Here is a 19545-nt window from a genome sequence, read left to right as displayed (position 1 = left end):
CACCTCCCTGCCACAGTAAATTCCGTGTTTGTATAACATACATGGCGAATAAACCGAATTCTGATTCTGATGTGTGTCCATCTATTTTTCCATTCATTTGTTCTGTGGTCTGTGCCTGTATTTAGTTTGTATTCAGGCTGAAACAGTCCTTAGCCTACCCACGAGTTACCCTTGTTCAGATTGTCAAGGTAACCATGCAGATTCCTGAAATGATTCAATATGCTGTGGAGCTCTTCAGAGTTTTGCATAGAGTCACGTTTTTCACAGTGTGAGAAAATGTACATGTACAAATGTATCTAAATGTGAGCAAATAGAGTTTGGAAAGGAGTCGTACCTGCCACGCGCTGGGCCACCAGGCCCTCCACGCTGAAGCCTTCCTCCTGGCCTGGCTCCCGGAGTGGGGGGGAGGCAGCCCTGGGACTGCTGCAGGGCTCGTCCGGCTCTGCTGGGGGGCAGCTGCTGCTGGGAGGGTAGCTGTTGATGGGCTTCAGCTGTAGCTGTCCCCCAGAGGCAGGGCAGGGCTGGGCGGGGCTGGGGCTGGGGCTGGTCCAGGCCCCCTGGTGGACAGGCTCTGCTGGGGGCCCGGAGAACTGCAGGCCGGGTTGGCAGGGGGCCGGGGGGCCCTGGACGGGGGCGGGCTCCGGCGTGCCGGGCTGTGCCGGGGACATGGACGGCTGGACGGGCGAGGATCGCTGGGCGGGGCTGTGTGTGTGGGCGGGGCTGTGGGCAGGGCTGTGGGCATGGTAGGAGGGGCGAGCCTGGGAGAGGGAGGGCTGGGTGGTGACCACCAGGCCCTCTCCTGGGGAGGCGCTGGGGGGCGTGTGCGCTGGCGGGCGGCCAGGCTCCAGGTCCTGCATGAGAAGGTTGAGTGCCTCCAGGGACTGCTGGATGTCCTGCTGGGAGGCGGCGGGAGGGGGGAACTGGGGCAGACTGTGGTAGCTGTGCATGGAGGAGCCGGGCGGGGGGCTGAAGGTGATGTCGGTGAGCGGCTCAGCGGGGACGCCGTAGTGCTGCCACACATTCATCCCTCGCTGCACGGCGTCGCGGCTGCTGCTGGTACGAGCCGGAGCTCTGGGCATCTGCTGCTGCTCCCCGCCGAAGGACTGCGATCGAAACAGGCTCCCGTTCTGGCCCAGCGCGTACCCAGCGGCCGCGTAGCCAGCGGCCGGGCCCAAGCCGCCCGCGGGCCCTGGTGGAAGGCTCTGCTGCGGGGAGACCGCAGCCTTGGAGGCGGGGTCAGGGAGGCTGCTCTCCAGGTAGGCCATGCCCTCCCTCCCGTTGATGTGGGTCTCAGGGTGGTCGTACAGGTCCGCGGGCGTGGCTCGCCCCTCCAGGGATGAGGGGGTGCCCAGGCTGCCCCCCTCCACGCCGGAGGGGAGGTCGTCATCCAGGATGTCCGTCTCGCGGTCCATCCCGCTGCTCCCGTTAACGTGGACCTGCGCTGGGACCAGGTGCATCATCCCCCCTCCCCCTCCGCCTCCCGCCGCTGCAGGGGGCGACAGGAAGCCCTGCCGCAGAGCGGGCGCCTCCAGACCGCTCAGGAGCTGCTCCAGCTGCTGCTTCTCCTGGGGGCTGAGGGGCGAGGCCGGGGCCGGGGCCGGGGCTGAGGACGGAGGAGGCTGACTCAGTGAGGCCGGGCCTGCAGAGGGCTCATCAGTGCGGTCGGTCTTGATGGAGGCGGTGGAGTTCCCAGAGTCACTGCTGACAGACAGGGCCTGGTCGACCGGGGGCTGGGGGCCCTCTGGGGCCGCGGGAGGGAGGCCGTTGGAGATTACCCCCCCGTCGATGGACTCCTTCTTACGGACCTTGGCGTATAAGCTTCCGTCCAGAGGGCCCTGGGTGTGGATCACGTCTAGCGAGAGAAAGGGGAGAGAGAGAGAGAGAGATGGAGAGAGAGAGAGAGAGAGAGAGAGAGAGAGAGAGAAGAGAGAGAGAGAGAGAGAGAGAGAGAGAGAGAGAGAGAGAGAGAGAGAGAGAGAGAGAGAGAGAGAGAGAGAGAGAGAGAGAGAGAGAGAGAGAGAGAGAGAGAGAAACATGTTATTAGTCGGGTTTGAGTGATTTATCATTCAGTTTCGGCGACGGGACGCTTGTGGATATTTGTTAGGGTGAAAGTTTTTCCAGCTTGGCGAAGCAGGCTGATAACGCCAGAGCAGCTAGAGGAGCTGGAACACACAGAGAAGGACAGCTAGAAAGTAGAGAGAAAAAGAGGTGGGTGTGAGTTTGTAATTTCTCAATGTGTGGCTAATGCCAAAACAGCTGCATTTAAAACCAAACCATTTTTACCAGGCTCCTTGACAGGAAATGAGACTGAGCTATGGCATGCACTGTGGAAAAAAACCACCAACTCAAAAATGCCTGGCTGATGCACTTCCTCAATCTGATCACCATCACCTGAAAGACACTGGCTACTTTCTGTGCACGTTCAGAGCAACATCCATGGTTTTGTTAAAGGGTTTCTGCAGATTTTCCATGAGCTCTGAATGTGTGCTCTGTGCCCAGGAGGTCCTCAGACAGGCTGGGCTTGTTGCTCTGCTGTTGTGTGAGGTACGACCCTAGCCTGACCCCCTCCGACCCCACAGCCAACTTCCTGTCTCACATGGTTGCCGTGACCACATCATTTGGTCCTTTTCCTTTCATCTGAATCCTTCCTTTGCTTTCTGTTTCTCAGCTCTCTCAGCTGGGAGTGTGTTAGCTGGTGACTGCTTCTGTGTGTGTGTGTGTGTGGGGGGGGGGGGGGGGGGGGGAGAGGGGAGTGTGTCTGCTGGTGACTGCTTCTGTGTGTGTGGGGGGGGGGGGGGGGGGGGGAGTGAATGAACGATCAACTTAAAGTAAAACAAAGCAACGTTTATCGTTTGGGAGAGGTTTGCACAGCCTGGGTTCTGGCTGGAGAAACATGGAAGGACTAGAGTCAGGAAGCAGTCTGGTGGTGAGGGGTGGAGGGTTAGGCCTGGTCCTTCCTCCAAAACTATCTGAATCGGTATGCTTCTCTAGAGCCAATACCACAGAAAGCAACATTGAACCATTCCTCAACCTTTAAACAGCCATATCAAGCCCACATCCCACCCTCGTTTGTCCATAAACACAACAGTAAACACGTTGCACACATCAGCACTCTGGGTTATTTTGAGGTGTTGTGTTGGTGTTGTGTTGGTGTCATGAATCCAGAACACTGTGACTGTGGGGGACACCACGCCCTCTTGTCCTCTCACTGGTTCAGGACTCGCATCACTAATGGGGTTTCAAGGCGCCAGCGTCGGCCGGGCGGAGCGCCGGGCGGGGCGCCGGGCGGAGCGCTGGGATCTCTTGATCGTCAAGCTCTTAAAAGAGCCTCTCTTGGAAAATTTGAGTTTTCTCTCCATCTGGCTTTCCCCTACGACTGCTCCCGCTCCCAGACTGCTCAGGATCCACCAAACAACAGCGGTTCCTTTCTCTAACTACTTGTGGAAGAACATAATGTAATAATTCAGCATTTGTTTTAGTTTCATCCAGCAGTTTCATCTTTGTTTTTACTTTTGATAGTACCAGTTTGCGAGAGACAGGAAAGGCAGGGGAGGAACAGAGGGAAGCAGTAAAAGGGCTGGGCTGGCCCCCGGGTCACTGCAGCACGGCCGGAGGCTACGCGGTACGCACTCTTCCCAGTGAGCCACCTGCGCCCCAGAACATTAGATGTTCAATAAACTGCCGTCACATTAAACTGCCATCTCTAAAAAGTATGTATACGTTGAAATTCTATCCGTTCAATATTTAAGCTGAGACAGAAACAGAAATAGTTACTGTAACTTAGTCTCAGTGCTAGACTGAAGTAGTGAGGCTAGACACTCTAAAGCAAGCCATCACGTTTATGAAATAATAAACTTCTCAGTGTCAAGTAACCACACTCATGCACATAACATGCAAACAGGCACACACATACACAGGTGTACTAATACACACACACGTGTACTAATACACACACACACACACACACACACACACACACAGGTGTACACACACACATTCTGTAAGAGGAGCTCTCAGCAGCTTTGTAATCCCCATCCTCCAGCCAGGACAGACATGTGACCAGCAGCAGGCGGTACACCACCTCTCACACCTCCACACACCCCTCTCATCCTGAAACACCACCTCCACACAGCCCTCTCATCCTGAAACACCACCTCCACACAGCCCTCTCATCCTGAAACACCACCTCCACACAGCCCTCTCATCCTGAAACACCACCTCCACACAGCCCTCTCATCCTGAAACACCACCTCCACACAGCCCTCTCATCCTGAAACACCACCTCCACACAGCCCTCTCATCCTGAAACACCACCTCCACACAGCCCTCTCATCCTGAAACACCAGCTCCACACAGCCCTCTCATCCTGAAACACCAGCTCTGTCTCACACACCAAGGACCATCCTTCAAAACCCTCCTTTTCAGAATATGCCCTACCTGTGAGAAAGTGCAGATGGTACTGTCCAAGTTAGGCAGGGCCCATCCCCAGAGAAGAGCGTCCAGAGCGTACCATTATGATGCAGGACGGGGGAGTACACTTGGCCCCGGAACCTGGTCCCTCCTGCGCTGTGTCTAGCAGTGTGAGAGCTGCTGCTGTAGTCTGCTGGCTGGCTCTGCTACTGACTGAGCTGCTGTTGGGGCTCCCAAAACACTCTCTACAGTGTGTGTGTGTGTGTGTGTGTGTGTACCCCCCACCCCTCCTACCCTCCCTACTATGTGCTAGACACGGTGACATCACTCTTCTAGTTCTCGAGTTCTCACACACACACACACATACACACACACTCTCAGTAAAATAAACAAGAACACCGAGTATACACACACACAATACACACACACAATAATCAGCCCCTCCTTTGTCGACTCTCGAAAACATTGCTGTAATGGAAAGTGCCACTTGGTACAAGGACTGAGTTTAACAGCCTATCAAGAGAGTGAGGGAATAGAGGTAGGCTGTTCTGGAGAAGGAAAATCCCCCCCTTTCCCTGGGGAGAGGAGGAGGAGAGGAAGGAGGGAGGGTGAGAGAGGTAGAGGTACAGAGAGAGAGAGAGAGAGAGAGAGAGAGAGAGAGAGAGAGAGAGAGAGAGAGAGAGAGAGAGAGAGAGAGAGAGAGAGAGAGAGAGGGAAATTAAGGATATCTATGGGTGAAGGGCCTACTGCAAGCCTTGCCGCTAGATATGTATCTCAATGTCACAACCTGAGGGACCGTGAATCAACCTTGTATGACTGTTAAACCTTTCTGTCTTCTGTCATCTTAACATGCATTTATCTGTTACTTTTCTACAGTCCCCAACTTACAAGGAGAGAGGGAAAGAGAGAGAGAGAGAGAGAGAGAGAGACAGAGAGGGAGAGAGAGGGAGAGAGAGAGAGAGAGAGAGAGAGAGAGAGAGAGAGAGAGAGAGAGAGAGAGAGAGAGAGAGAGAGAGAGAGAGAGAGAGAGAGAGATAGAGAGAGAGAGAGAGAGAGAGAGGGAAGGAGGCAGGCAGGCAGGCAGGCAGGCAGGCAGGCAGGCAGGCAGGCAGGCAGGCAGGCAGGGAGGGAGGGAGGGAGGGAGGGAGGGAGGGAGGGAGGGAGGGAGGGAGGGAGGGAGGGAGGGAGGGAGGGAGGGAGGGAGGGAGGGAGGGAGGGAGGGGGAGAAAGAGAGAGAGATATTCTGGTGAAAGTGAGGGGCAGGACAGTTGTCTGATTTTGAACAAGGCTTCAGCAAGACTAAAGTCAGTGACACACACATACATACACACACACAAGCAGATGTCAGCAGTCTCTCTGCAGTGCCAGAGTTCATCACTTGAAGAGATCTTCCTCCTCCATGACACAGGGCTTTTACCATCTACACACTGCTCTCTCTCTCTCAACAACAAAGAACAACAACTCTCTTTCACCCCAATCTTATACCACACAGCCCAGCCCAGCAGTCAGAACACAGCCCACACCACACACACACACACACACACACACACAATGTCAGGCTGATAGCAGCAGAACATAAGGCGTCTGGTCCTGCTGAAAGATTGTGTCGCAGGAGGAGATATTCAGACAAATCAAGACAAAGTGACTGAAAGTGACATGTGAACAGTGTGTGTAGAAAGTCCAGCAGCAGATCAAGGATCAGGAGTGGGTATTGTAGTTTTAAGTGTTTCAGTGGTCAGACTGGAGGCACGGTTTGTGTTTACCAGACAGGGTAAAACAACCCAGTCTGCAGCCAAGCCAGAATCAGGTGTTTACCAGCTGGACCTGAGGGGGGAACTAGTACAAGGAGATCATGACGCTATTAATGATGTTTATGAGCAACATCTCTATTCTAGACCCCTACATCATCCCAGCAGCTGTATTTCTGTCTTGATTACCCAGCTCAACTTAAATGTGTGTGTGTGTGTGGTTAAAAAAAGTCTCAGCTGAGACCAGATCTCAAAGAGGATGGAATTCTAAACGCTAACCAACACCTTCACAGGTTTTTATGGTATCTTACGACATCTGACTTTCCAGATACTACTGTTCAGTTGGTGTCTCAGTGTCCTATGCTGTGTGTGTGAATACAGGGCTGTGTTCATGTACTGTATGTTGATAGGTGTGTGTGTGTGTATATGTGCATTCATGCATGTCTATGTGAATAGTTTACAGCTGTTAGTGTGTTTGTTGCAGTCTGCGGGAGGTGAACCCCTGTTGTGACACACACACACACACACAGACACACACACACAGACACACACACACACTCTCACACACACACACACACAGACACACACACACAGACACACACACACACACACTCACTCACACACACACACACAGACACACACACACACACTCATACTCTCCTCTCACCCCAGCTCACTGGATGGTAAGAGTGAGAGTGTGCTGTGGTATTTACCCTGTCAGTCGTAAACAATTTGTCACCACATTCTCCTCTGTGTGTGTGTGTGTGTGTGTGTGTGTGTGTGTGTGTGTGTGTGTGTGTGAGAGAATGAGTGTGTGAGTGAGTGAGTGTGTGTGTGCACATTCTGTTGATGATTCCTAAAGCCACTGCTGTTAAACCACTCGCACAAGACAGAAAATAACATTTAACAAACCACATCTTTCTCATTTGAATATAAAACATATCCCATCTCAGTCGATCCCATTTCTAACCACAGGAAGGTCTGGAGGCTGTTTTGCCAGGCTGTCCACCAGATGCTCTCTCGCTCTCTCTCTCTCTCTGACCTCTGACCTCTCCCCCGCCACTCTTTAACCCCGACGGCCATATATTTATACTTTATAGAGGAAGTACCCGTCTCTGGTATCCTGCTCCTGGGGAGAGACCTGCCCCCCTTAGCTAGGGGGTGAGGGGGGCGGGTGACGCTTGGGGTGAGGATGACTGGATGAGTGAGTGAGAGGGTGAGTGTGTTTACAGTACATGCACTCAACGCTTCAAGCATTCCACCACAACACACACACACACACCGAATACAACACCGCTAACACCGTCCTCCACTTGGAGTGTGTGTTTCTGAGACACTGCTAACACCGTACTCCACTAGGAGTGTGGAGGGCTGAACCCTTGCCTTGGCCTTGAGGGCCGTCTGCAGCCGTGGGAGCTGCTGCAGGACAGCGCTTCTCCTCTGGCACAGGGACACGCTGAACCAGGAACTCACTTCCTTCACCTTGTTGATGATTTTAGACGAAGGATTTGTTTCCTCGACTGAGCTGTCTAGTTTTCTAGCGTCAGAAAGGAAAACAAACTGTCCTAAATGTGGAGATTTTTCGACAAGGTCGCAACATAGTGTTTGATAGATAGCTCGATGCCCTCCATTTGGGGGCAATACCAGGAATCCTATCAAAGCTGAGTGGTTGGATTCCTCTAGAGAGAGAGATACTGGTCCAGGAGAGCTGTATATCTGGTGCTTGTGACAGCTCTTACTCTGCTCTCTGCTGAGCAAGCTCATCGACACGCTCCTTCCCAGCCAATAACACTCAATGGAAGTACTTATTGAACTTTAAGTACAGGGCCCTACTAATAGAGGCTTTTAACATTAAATATACATCAGAGGCTTTTAGATGTCTATGAGCCAGCACAGAGAAGAGTGTGTATCAGCAGAGTGGAAAAGTACTGCCCAACACAGGTAGGCTCAACATAGAGGCCAGGTGGCCATGCTGAGATTCATGGCCTGAATAATTCCGGTTGGATCGTTTTGTATGTAAACACCCTGGCCAGATAGCTGTTGTCACACCATCATCTCCAGTATCTTAAAGAGAGTCTCCATGGAGACTCGGCTCCCAACCTTAATCCATGAGACGTCATGTGGGGGCTGGGGGCTGGGGAGGAGGGGTCCACTCATGAGAAGAAAACCACATGAGAGTTAAGCAGTGATCTTGGAGATCAGAGATTTTTATATATCTCACCAACAGCCTGGTGATATGTGCATGTACACATCCATTTAGCACTTGGAGGATGGCCCTGAGACACACACACACGTGGCATCACACACACGTCATAGCCCAAAGAGTCCATCTACACAGATCTAGGGTTTCAGCCTGATGGAGTGGCTCAGGAAAAGCAATCAAGCACCGCTCTGTTCCAAGCTGTGCCCAGGCCGAGGCCCTAGTGAGGTGCAGCTGTGATCGTCTGGCTGTGGCTGGCTGGGGTCTGGAGACGACCCAGAGACCACGGCTGGATCCTCGTTCCCGCGGTACCACAGAAGACCAGGCTGTACACACACCCTCCTCACAGACCTCCATCCCTTCAAATCCTGTTCAAATCAATTAGAGTCTTTATAGACTCTGGATACAAATCCGTTCTTTATCATTTGAAGCAGGTTTTGTGTTTCCAAACTGTCTGCGGCAAAGTGCTCGAACTAGCAGACGAGAGAAATGTTGGAGATGAAGATCGACTGAGTTTGCAGAGACGAAACACACAGTCTACCCAACACCCACAGAAAAGAACCAAAAGAGAGTTGCTAAACATTTTCCACCACCAGAAATCCATTATCTACACATACAGAACTCTCCTGTCACACCAACACACAACTTCCCAATAACAACAATCCCAATATCACTCAAGCAAACAATGTCCCCATTTCCTTCCTGGTGTCTAAAAATGGAGCCCGACCGGAGCCTCATTACTCCAGCAACATCACAGGACGGTCATTAAGCAGTTCCAAAGGACCTGATTGGGCGCAGCTGAGAGAGGGCCCAGAAGGCCATGCTGCTGGACAGTGAATCAGCACTTCCTTTTGTCTTGGTCTAGACCCCAGGCCTCCCAGCCCTCACTGTAAACACAAACAACAAACTCTCAGGTTTAGTACAAACTGTAGTCTGCTGTAGAAAAAGTATTTTGAGTAGATCTATAGCTCTACAGAATAGTTCTCTGTATGCCACAGTTGTGTATTGCATAACATTTGGACGTGGTGTTTGTCATCTACTGGACTAGCATGTGTAGGTGTTATGGTCCCAGGGTGTCCTTGTTGGCGTTGGGTCTGTGTGTGGGCGTGTGTGTGTGTGCATGTGTGTCTACTCGTTGGTGCACATCCCTCTGTGAGTGCGTGAGTGTCAGAGTCACATGAAAGGTTCTCCCTTGTAAACATCAGTCCCCATGTCCACCCGTGCTGCCTGGCCAGGCGGGTCTTCAGCAGGCTAGCTGACCCGTGCTGCCTGGCCAGGCGGGTCTTCAGCAGGCTAGCTGACCCGTGCTGCCTGGCCAGGAGGGTCTTCAGCAGGCTAGCTGACCCGTGCTACCTGGCCAGGCGGGTCTTCAGCAGGCTAGCTGAGGGGGACAGACAGGTCTACAGCAGGCTAGCTGAGGGGGACAGACAGGTCTACAGCAGGCTAGCTGAGGGGGACAGACAGGTCTACAGCAGGCTAGCTGAGGGGGACAGACAGGTCTACAGCAGGCTAGCTGAGAGGGACAGACAGGGGCCGTAGTAGGAAACAGGAGGACAGGGTCTCATAAAGAGCAGGCAGCCTCCAGCCTGCCCTCCTCTCCTCTTCCTACGCCTGCTTCCCAGCCCTTGTTAAGCCCTAAGACAAACACTGTTAGCCCGGCAGCCAAACAGCTGAGAGGGGGGAGAGAGAGCGCGAGAGAGGGGGACAGTGAGAGAGATGGTCTGGACAACAGCTGGATGCAAGCTGTGAGGGGAGAGGGCTGAAGACCTGTCCTACACACACGTTAGTGTTCACACGCTAGCCGTTCATGTGAGCCATTCACGCACCAGCATGTGTGTGTCAAAAACATTGAGCACACATTCCCCCAAAAAATCTAATCGATAGAGAAGTAATTGAGAAGTTATGAAAACTGTAATTCAAGTTAGTTTTCCCATCAATACATGTTAGGACAAATATCTTTACATGTCACGTTGTAATATTGATGATTTATGGAGCGTCTTCCTGAGCTGTGAGTGTTCAAAACTGTCAAACTACGTTCGGTAACAGTCTCGATGCTCAGAAGCAGCCAGAGCCTCTTTCCAGGCCACTAACAGGGTTGCAACAGGGACAGCAGTCAGACATGTATACTAGGCTGTTATCTCTCCTGCCTCTACACCTAGCAGGACCATCCTGCAGCCTCCTGCTCTTACACAACATGAAGCGTCTGAGTGTTGAGTCAAAGCAACGTAATCCCCAAAGCCCCACACAGGCCGAGCTGGGATCTGTTTCCAACACAGACCGTCCTGGGAGGAACACACACACCTCACCTCTGTGTCCTGGGAGGAACACACACACCTCACCTGTGTCCTGGGAGGAACACACACACCTCACCTGTGTCCTGGGAGGAACACACACACCTCACCTGTGTCCTGGGAGGAACACACACACCTCACCTGTGTCCTGGGAGGAACACACACACCTCACCTGTGTCCTGGGAGGAAGACGGCGCGTGCTTGCAAGACACTACTGAAGGGATGTAATCAGTTTGAGGAGAAGAAAATTGCTCTTTGCGTAACGTAACAGTTTCCATGCTGGAAAGTTGAGTAACATCAAGGCATGGGCATGGGAACATGGGCAACAAACATGAGCTGAAACACACAACTTTGAGAGAGGAGTGCAAACATAAACTCTCAGGTGCACGCTAAACACACACACACACACACTCCACAACTACACACAACCGACAGACCAACAGACACATGCTGATGTGAGGGCTGCTTGTCTAATACACAGCCACAGTAGTGCTGACATTGTAACCTTGGACTGTAAAACTTCAGTATGTCTCAACACAAACATGACCAACGGCATTCAAACATTTAGTTAGTGAGGATAGCTCACTTTCTCTCTAAAAGTCACAAAAGTCCAAACCAGCAGATTCCTTCCTTGCTACTCCACACAAATAAAACTCACAAATCAGGTGTAACATTTGGTCAAATGAGAAAACCGATGTCAATAATTAATTCAGATCGTGGTCATGTGAGGTCCCAAGTTAAGTTCCGACTCGTAAACTTCAGCCTCTATCAAGTCTGCTGTTTCATACTCACTTGTTGGTGAACACCTCAGCTGGCAGCGGCTCGTCACTGTCTCCAGAAGCTCTTCCCTGTCTCTCTACCTCACACCCGACACTCTGCTGACCAGCCACTCTGCTGTGTCTGTCTGAGCGGAGCCCAGGAACACACACAACACACACAACACCACTGCGAGCGCACACACGCGCACACACACTCGGTCACTCCCCCTCCAGTCACTCACTGCACAAAGGAGCTTCACAGTGGATGGGAGTGTCGGGCTTTAACTCCTGTGTGTGTAGGAGCAGAGAGACAGCCTGCATAATAGCCTTTTGAAATTGCGCAAGATGTTTTTGAGACTCCATAAGTTATGTTTGTAAAGGAAAAAGTGTATGAGAATCCAGTTAGAGCCTGTAGAAGTGTCTTCACCACTAAAAGGTTGTCTGTCTGCTATACGGCTGGGTGTCTTGATCAGACTAGTATCTGGGCACCACTACAGAGCTGCACGCCTGTAACACCCAACACCTCGCCCCAACAACTATTCTGAACATGTCTGGGGACGGGCACCAGACAGAAATGGGAACGCTGACTGCTCAAACGTCCCTTTAAACAACCCCTGGTGACCCCGCTGACCTCCGACCCCTGCAGCTCCTCAGCTGGTTCAGGGGGACTCACCTCAGATTCAGCAGCTGGTGATCTGAGACTAATTGTCCGGGTCAGAGAAAGTAATCTGGCTGCAACAGTAACCTCAACAGGACCTCAAAAGGACCTCAACAGGACCTGGACTGAGAACTAGAGACGGAGTTAACCGGGTTGCTAGCCAGCTGACTGTCTGGTCGGCTGGTGAGGTTGTCAAGGTGACAGGATCAGGGATGGTTCCTCTGACAGACAGGTCCTTGGGCAGACGGCCACACATGCTGTGGTGAAACAGATGTTTGTTTGCTGATAGAAGTGAAGGTTGAAGACGAGCGGATAGAGGACTTCTTTACTCTGACCAAGTCTGCACAGTTCATTCTAGAAGGTCTATAAATGACAATTTTTTTCCTCTGGAAAACTCTTTCAACCCTAATCCTGACAAAACTCCCCGTAGCAAAAACGACTTCACTTAAGCCAAAGTGCGACAGTAATCCACTCATCACAATTACGCCTCCAACTACTATTGTAAAGATATAAATCTTAGACTTTCTCGTCTGCTCTGAAAGCCATTCAGCTGGAGGAGATAATTGCCTTCTCAGCGACTAAAGAGTCTGGAGCTGGGAGAGAACACACTTGATTACAGTGGAAATGCAAACACTCCAGTTTCCTGGAAAGCCAGAACTCTCCTGCCATTACCGCAAACGCTCGCCGGCCGCAGCAGCCTCCGTTCAAGATGGAGCCAGGCAGGCAGAGCCCCACAACCACACCGAGCGCCTGCAAGGAGCACGCTGGACATGAGCAGAAGACACCAGGCGCTGCTGGCAGAAGCAGGGGCAAAGGCAGGGGCAAAGGCAGGGGCAGAGACAGGGGCGGAGGCAGGGGCAAAGGCAGGGGCAGAGACAGGGGCAGGGGCAGAGGCAGGGGCAAAGGCAGGGGCAAAGGCAGGGGCAGAGACAGGGGCAGAGACAGGGGCGGAGGCAGGGGCAGAGGCAGGGACAGAGGCAGGTGCAGAGGCAGGGACAGAGGTAGGGGCAGAGACAGGGGCAGAGGCAGGGACAGAGGCACGGGCAGAGACAGGGACAGAGGCAGGTGCAGAGACAGGGACAGAGGCACGGGCAGAGACAGAGACAGAGGCACGGGCAGAGGCAGGGACAGAGGCACGGGCAGAGACAGGGGCAGAGGCACGGGCAGAGACAGGGGCAGAGGCAGAGACAGGGGCAGAGACAGGGACAGAGGCAGAGACAGGGGCAGAGACAGGGGCAGATGCAGGGACAGAGGCAGAGGCAGGGGCAGGGGCAGAGGCAGGGGCAGAGGCAGGGCAGGCTGTGTGTCTGGGCTCCATGGACGAGCCTCGTCAGAGGGGATGATGCGTCTGTGTACGTGCAGATCTACCATTATGTGTCTTGAGTGAATTAATGTTATTTACGTCAACACACACACACACTCACACTCTAAGGTCAGGAGAGGACACACACACAGTGAGACACACACAAAGTGAGAATCTTCTGGAAGAGAGATCTGGAGATGTTGACACCTCATGCTATTTCTGCAGGCCCTATTTAAAGCAGGTGATGGGATGGGCTAGACAGTTTACGGCCAGTGATAAAAGACAATCCTGTGCTCCTCCATCCCTCCAAGAAAAGCAACGGCAAACATACTCAAAACACTTCACCTCTCGGACACTCAACAGATACACACATTTATACGGAGAAAACGTCCAATAGGTATGTTTGTATGGAGTTGTTCAGATGGACTGTTCTTCCTAGTCATGTTTACAAGAGCTTGTTATGGAAAGTGAATTCTTCAGTCACTGTGTTAAATCCCAAACACACACAGTCCATGTTGCTCCTGGTGTGCTCTCTCTCTCTTCTGTTTCCATTTAGAGAATGTTTTATGTCAGTTTGGTCAGATTGTGACCATCCTTCTACATGAGGAATGTTGTGTCCAGGGCTTGTGGCCGGCCCAGGAATGTGTCTCTGTGCTGGGGAAGGCTGCAGAGCCTTGTCCCTCCACACTCTGGGCCTCCTGCCGTTCCTCTGGTCACCCACCGCACACACAACCACACCAACGCAACCAGGCAGACATTGTTTACTCTCCGCCATTAACATGTTTCAGACGTCAAGTTTACGAGGGATTTTTGGTTGACGGTTATCCTCACACCTTCATCATGGTCACCCAGTTGGCTTCTGACTGCTAAAGGCCGGTCACGACACGTTATATCTCAAACTGTTCAGTCAACACAGAGAAAAAGTGTCCAAATAGAGGTTCTAGATCTGTCCGGTATCTGTATCAGTGCTATTTGGGCACTGATAGGGCAGCAGGATACAAGCCCTATGATATGGTTGTGATGTGCCGAACAGTTCAGTCCTAATGCTTTCTTAACAGTTTAAGATTAGTGGGCTGTCAAAGCCTCCTCTTTTCACAGTAGCTCAAGGACTAGGAGATTATAACATGAAGAGAGTGACATACCCAGCTGATACACACAAACACTTGATCAACCAGATCAGTCTTCAACACTAGAAACCACATCTGGCTCTCGCATCAGGGTTCATCTGACAGGAACTGAACTCACTCTGCCATGTTCAGAGCTGTGGTGTTTACCAACAAACCGCTGTGATCCCAGTCTTATCTCCAAGGACAGATTTCTGAGAACACACCCAAAACTCAGCACAAACTGTTCTGAAGGCAGGCTCTTTCACACTTAGAGAAACACACTACACACTCAAAACAGTGTGTGTTCACTCTGGGACATGCTGGCATTCCAAATCCCAGTCACATAACTCTGGTGATTTCTGACCTGCGTGTGACCCCTTGAGAGATATGGGGCAGATGAGAGTGAGAAGACTCTGTAAACTCTGTCAGAGCTGATTGGATCTCAGCGCTGTCACGCTCACAGCTCTCCATAGCAGGTGTCCTCTGAGGAGCAACCAGCCTGCAAGGATCTCACATGGACGTGTGTGTCTGTGGTCTGAGCAGGACCATGTTTTGGAGAATGCTGTTTGTGTGTGTATGTGTGTAACCTAACAGTGGTGTTTGTTGCTACTGGACATTTGAAATTAGGTGGACCAAAAGGTTGTGGGGGTTCTGAGAAGTCATTAAACACCTTGTGAACTTTACAAGTTAGGAGGGTATGTGAGGTCAACCTAACTCTGGGGGTTGAGTGTGTGCGTGAGTGAGTTCTCCAGAATAGCTGACCGATAGCCTCCACCTCTAACCCCCCAGTCAACCTATGAAAGGCCAGGCCTCCACTCACCGTCCAAAGGGTCCTCACAGGTCTGGTTGACGTTGTCGTAGGAGTCCCAGCGAATCAGAGGATCCTGGGTATTGTAGTCTACAGAGACGCTGGGCCCGTTCTCCAGGTGGTTCATCCCTGAGGGCAAACACAGACAGTGGGGTCAGAGGTCATGGAGGGAACATCGACCTTGCTGCTGGGGGGGTCACAGGGTTTCCAAGATGGCGGCGGTGGTGTAGATACCTGGATGCTTACCGTGTATTTTCTCCGGCCCGAAGGAAAACACAAACTCCACTTTTCCATATTCTGGGAATCGCTCATCTGAGACAAACACAGAAACATGAGAACGATGCAGAGGTGCTGAAAATCAACTGGTATTGATCATGTTGGGGTTTGAAAGAGATTAAAGATGTTGATCTTAGTATAACTTAGAAGTTATCATTTATAGTAGAGGGTTGTAACAGCTGAAGAAGCTCCTACCCTTGAAGGTCTGGTCCAGCTCGTCCTTCCCGAACACGACGGCCAGGTCGTGGACGGCACAGGTGTGGAACTGCACCCTGAACACCACGTCTCTGGAGGGGCTTCTGAAGCGCTTGTGATAGCACTTCAGCTGCAGGGAGAACACACACACACACACAACCACAACTCAGGTTTGAACCCAGTCAGACTACAGCTTCCTCCCCTGTACTTTCAGGGGTACATTGTTTTTGTTTCAAAAAAAACGTTTTGTAAGGTCGAGAAAACATTGGGGAACAATGTTAGAATTTCTTTTTTTTTTACATTTTGAAAAAAGTTTCAAAAGTTTGAAAAACTAATTGGGGGAACAATGTTAGATGTTAGACTTTTTTTACCAAGGTTAGGATTGTTTTTGAAAGGTTCAAAAATATATATATTCAAAACATTCTGTTCAAACATGACCATATTTGAGGGAGATGTTCGAAATTGTCAGTCAGTGTCAAAAAGGATTCCTGGAGAATCGAGAATAGAGTCAGCTTTGCTGGGGAACACCTCAGGTGCGTGTCTATAGAGTCAGCTTTGCTGGGGAACACCTCAGGTGCGTGTCTATAGAGTCAGCTCTGCTGGGGAACACCTCAGGATGGCTGTTTAACGCTGATGATATGAGTTAGTGTGTCTGCAGGTACTTTTTAAAAACCGGACAAGTTTAATTACAAATCATCATTCCAGCCTTCTCTCTGAAAAGAAGTCTAGCCCATGCTCATGTGGACAGGATGTGTTACAGCTGGCACACTGTGTGCTGACGAGGCCATAAAACCAAGCTCGGCCACCGGCCAACTGTCCTCCCCTCCCAATAGTTACGGCTCTGTATCTTTTATGAATGGCAGTTATTAAATATTATGGGACAAACATGTTTAAAAGCCCAAACAAGGGAGGTGGATCCATCAGGACTCTCTAGCATCACGCACAAGGCTCCAGCCAGCCTCCCCTCCACAGCCTCCTGCCTCACACTGCAGGTGCTGTAGGGTGGTGGAGGGTGGAAGAGGGTGGAGGAGGGTGGAGGAAGGTGGAAGGGTACTCACCAGGATGTCTCCCTTCAGCATGAGCCCTGGCTCGATGGTGATGCAGATGCTGGTCTGACTGTCTCCCTGCACGTTGCTGCCAGAAGGAACACAAGCCGTCAGGGTGGAGGACAATCACCATTTATACATGAGTGGGATTCAGATATGCACCAGGTATTTAGAACTCAGAGTCAGAGATACAGTTTGTGAAACCCTGCACTGCCCTCCAACAACATCCAGTCATACAGTATGAAGCGAGGTTTAGGGTTAGTATTAGCAGGGTTAGTATTAGCAGGGTTAGTATTAGCAGGGTTAGTATTAGCAGGGTTAGTATTAGCAGGGTTAGTATTAGCTAGTTCCTTAGGTGTGGCAGTCAAACGTCTCTCTCAAGCCGCTCTCGTCCATTAGGGAAAAACCCCTTCCTGTTTACTGGGATATACCTCACTGCACCTCATCCCTGCATCACAGACACATGACTCACATCAACATCCCTGCATCACAGACACATGACTCACATCAACATCCCTGCATCACAGACACATGACTCGCATCAACATCCCTGGTGAGCACAGAGCCCCAGATCAGAGAATGTTAACAGAGTCTGCCCAGCCACTCTGACGGCTGACTGGCGATGTGTCTGTGGTCTGCTGTGAGGACCAGGGTCATCCTGGTATTACTGTCTGACCGCTGCTCTCCCTGGAGGAGGGTGATCAAAGGGAGAGCAGTAATAGGCTGCATGTGAGAGAGGGGGATGAGGGAGGGCTGTATTCACAGGAGGGTCACCTGACACGCTTTTACTACTTCAGACAGAACATGGTTCAACAGACCCATGTCCATGTTGTCCTGTACATGAATGAACTGACATACGGCGCAAAACTGGCAAAGGCCCCCTTGCGCCCTCAGCAGAAGAGCCTGACAGGCCGTCTCCTGCTGCTGAGGAGAAGTAACAGCACCACAGATACACCCTACGACCTCTGGTACTGCCCTCTGGTACTGCCCTCTGGTACTGCCCTCTGGTAATGCCCTCTGGTACTGCCCTCTGGTACTGCCCTCTGGTACTGCCCTCTGGTACTGCCCTTTGGTACTGCCCTCTGGTAATGCCCTCTGTTACTGCCCTCTGGTACTGCCCTCTGGTACTGCCCTCTGGTACTGCCCTCTGGTAATGCCCTCTGGTACTGCCCTCTGGTTCTGCCCTCTGGTAATGCCCTCTGGTACTGCCCTCTGGTACTGCCCTGTTACTGCCCTCTGGTACTGCCCTCTGGTACTGCCCTCTGCTAATGCCCTCTGAAGGTGTGTCACTGTGCCACTCTGAAGGATGGAGAGAGAGAGTGGTCAGAGGAAGATGGAGCTCAGAGCGAGGACAGGAAGGGAATGAGAGACAGAGAGAGAGAGAGAGAGAGAGAGAGAGAGAGAGAGAGAGAGAGAGAGAGAGAGAGAGAGAGAGAGAGAGAGAGAGAGAAAGAAGGGGTCCTATCAGCCCTGCATGTGCACCATTCTACATCCTAGATGCCCCCCACCAATCCCCATCTCCATCAGCATGCATTCCTACCCACCTCTGTGCTCAAAGGACTACATAAAGCTGTATAATCCATCATTTCCTGCCCCAGCCTGGGAAGATGTGGGGGTCCAGCAGCACAGCCCGGGGCGTCCATGCAGATGCCTGTCTGCTTATTTCACTGGCTCTCCAGTTACTAATAACACGACTACCGATCAAAACATCTGATGCCAGGGTAACCAGAACTGAGGCAGGGGAGGCTAGCTAAACACACTAACGTGTGGCAGGCACACAATGTACACTGGCAGAAGGGCAAGGGTGTGTGGGTGTGTGTGTGTTGCTAGGGTTATAGAGGAAAAGAATAGTCCTCTTATTATTGAGAAGTTAAGAGTTGTTTTGGGATATTTGCCAATGAAGTGAGTGTAGTATGTGTGTGCACACACATGCATGTGTGCATTTGTGTTTGTGTGTGTTAGTGTCTGCACGGGGGGACAAACTTACTAGATTCCAGATGTGTAGACAGGCTGCATAGCCTGGTAGATCTTGAGAAAGGGGTTACAGCCTGTGGAAAGGACAAACCCCGGCTCAGACTTAAACCCTGATGAGTGGATGAGCGCGTGTCTTAAACAGATGAGTGGATGAGCGCGTGTCTTAAACAGATGAGTGGATGAGCGTGTGTCTTAAACAGATGAGTGGATGAGCGCGTGTCTTAAACAGATGAGTGGATGAGCGCGTGTCTTAAACAGATGAGTGGATGAGCGCGTGTCTTAAACAGATGAGTGGATGAGCGCGTGTCTTAAACAGATGAGTGGATGAGCGCGTGTCTTAAACAGATGAGTGGATGAGCGCGTGTCTTAAACAGATGAGTGGATGAGCGCGTGTCTTAAACAGATGAGTGGATGAGCGCGTGTCTTAAACAGATGAGTGGATGAGCGCGTGTCTCAGGGTGAAACTCACCTCCTTTAGACTCAAAGTTGGGGATGCCATGCATGATGACATGATGCAGGAACAAAGGCTTGTTGTTGATCTTGATGTGTCCGGACAGCAGTCCGCTGAAGTAGTGCACATACCTGCGGAGCACAGCAGGACCCAGTCAGCACAGGGGGCTGACGTGACCACACAACCCACCTGAGCCTGGCTGCCAGGCACCACCGTCCTGATGCCTGGGTCAGGGTTAAACACATGGATTATAGGACGAACTGTGTTTGGTGAAGTGAGGAAATGAGAGAGGAAGCTACTTGATTGGGAACACAGTAAGAA

The 19545-nt window shown here is 51.6% G+C and overlaps 1 protein-coding gene across 4 annotated transcripts in view; it reads right to left on the bottom strand.

Annotated features, from left to right (window-relative positions):
- The window catches only part of tns1b (tensin 1b), a 75118-nt gene that overhangs the window by 20931 nt on the left and 34642 nt on the right, over positions 1 to 19545 (bottom strand). For 2 of the 4 annotated variants that reach the window (XM_067251179.1, XM_067251182.1), the window contains exons 10-16: positions 19243 to 19355; positions 18787 to 18847; positions 16812 to 16887; positions 15754 to 15883; positions 15517 to 15594; positions 15295 to 15411; positions 335 to 1852 (exon numbers count right to left, since the gene is read on the bottom strand). In XM_067251179.1, coding sequence (XP_067107280.1) covers positions 335 to 1852; positions 15295 to 15411; positions 15517 to 15594; positions 15754 to 15883; positions 16812 to 16887; positions 18787 to 18847; positions 19243 to 19355 — 2093 coding nt within the window. The remainder of the gene's footprint in view (positions 1 to 334; positions 1853 to 15294; positions 15412 to 15516; positions 15595 to 15753; positions 15884 to 16811; positions 16888 to 18786; positions 18848 to 19242; positions 19356 to 19545) is intronic. The other 2 variants (XM_067251180.1, XM_067251181.1) reach the window with 1 other exon arrangement.

Source organism: Osmerus mordax, chromosome 2 (genome assembly GCF_038355195.1).
Source record: "Osmerus mordax isolate fOsmMor3 chromosome 2, fOsmMor3.pri, whole genome shotgun sequence".
Taxonomy (NCBI): domain Eukaryota; kingdom Metazoa; phylum Chordata; class Actinopteri; order Osmeriformes; family Osmeridae; genus Osmerus; species Osmerus mordax.
The sequence above is the reverse complement of the archived record's forward strand: the minus strand, read 5'-3'. Positions and strand labels throughout refer to the sequence as shown.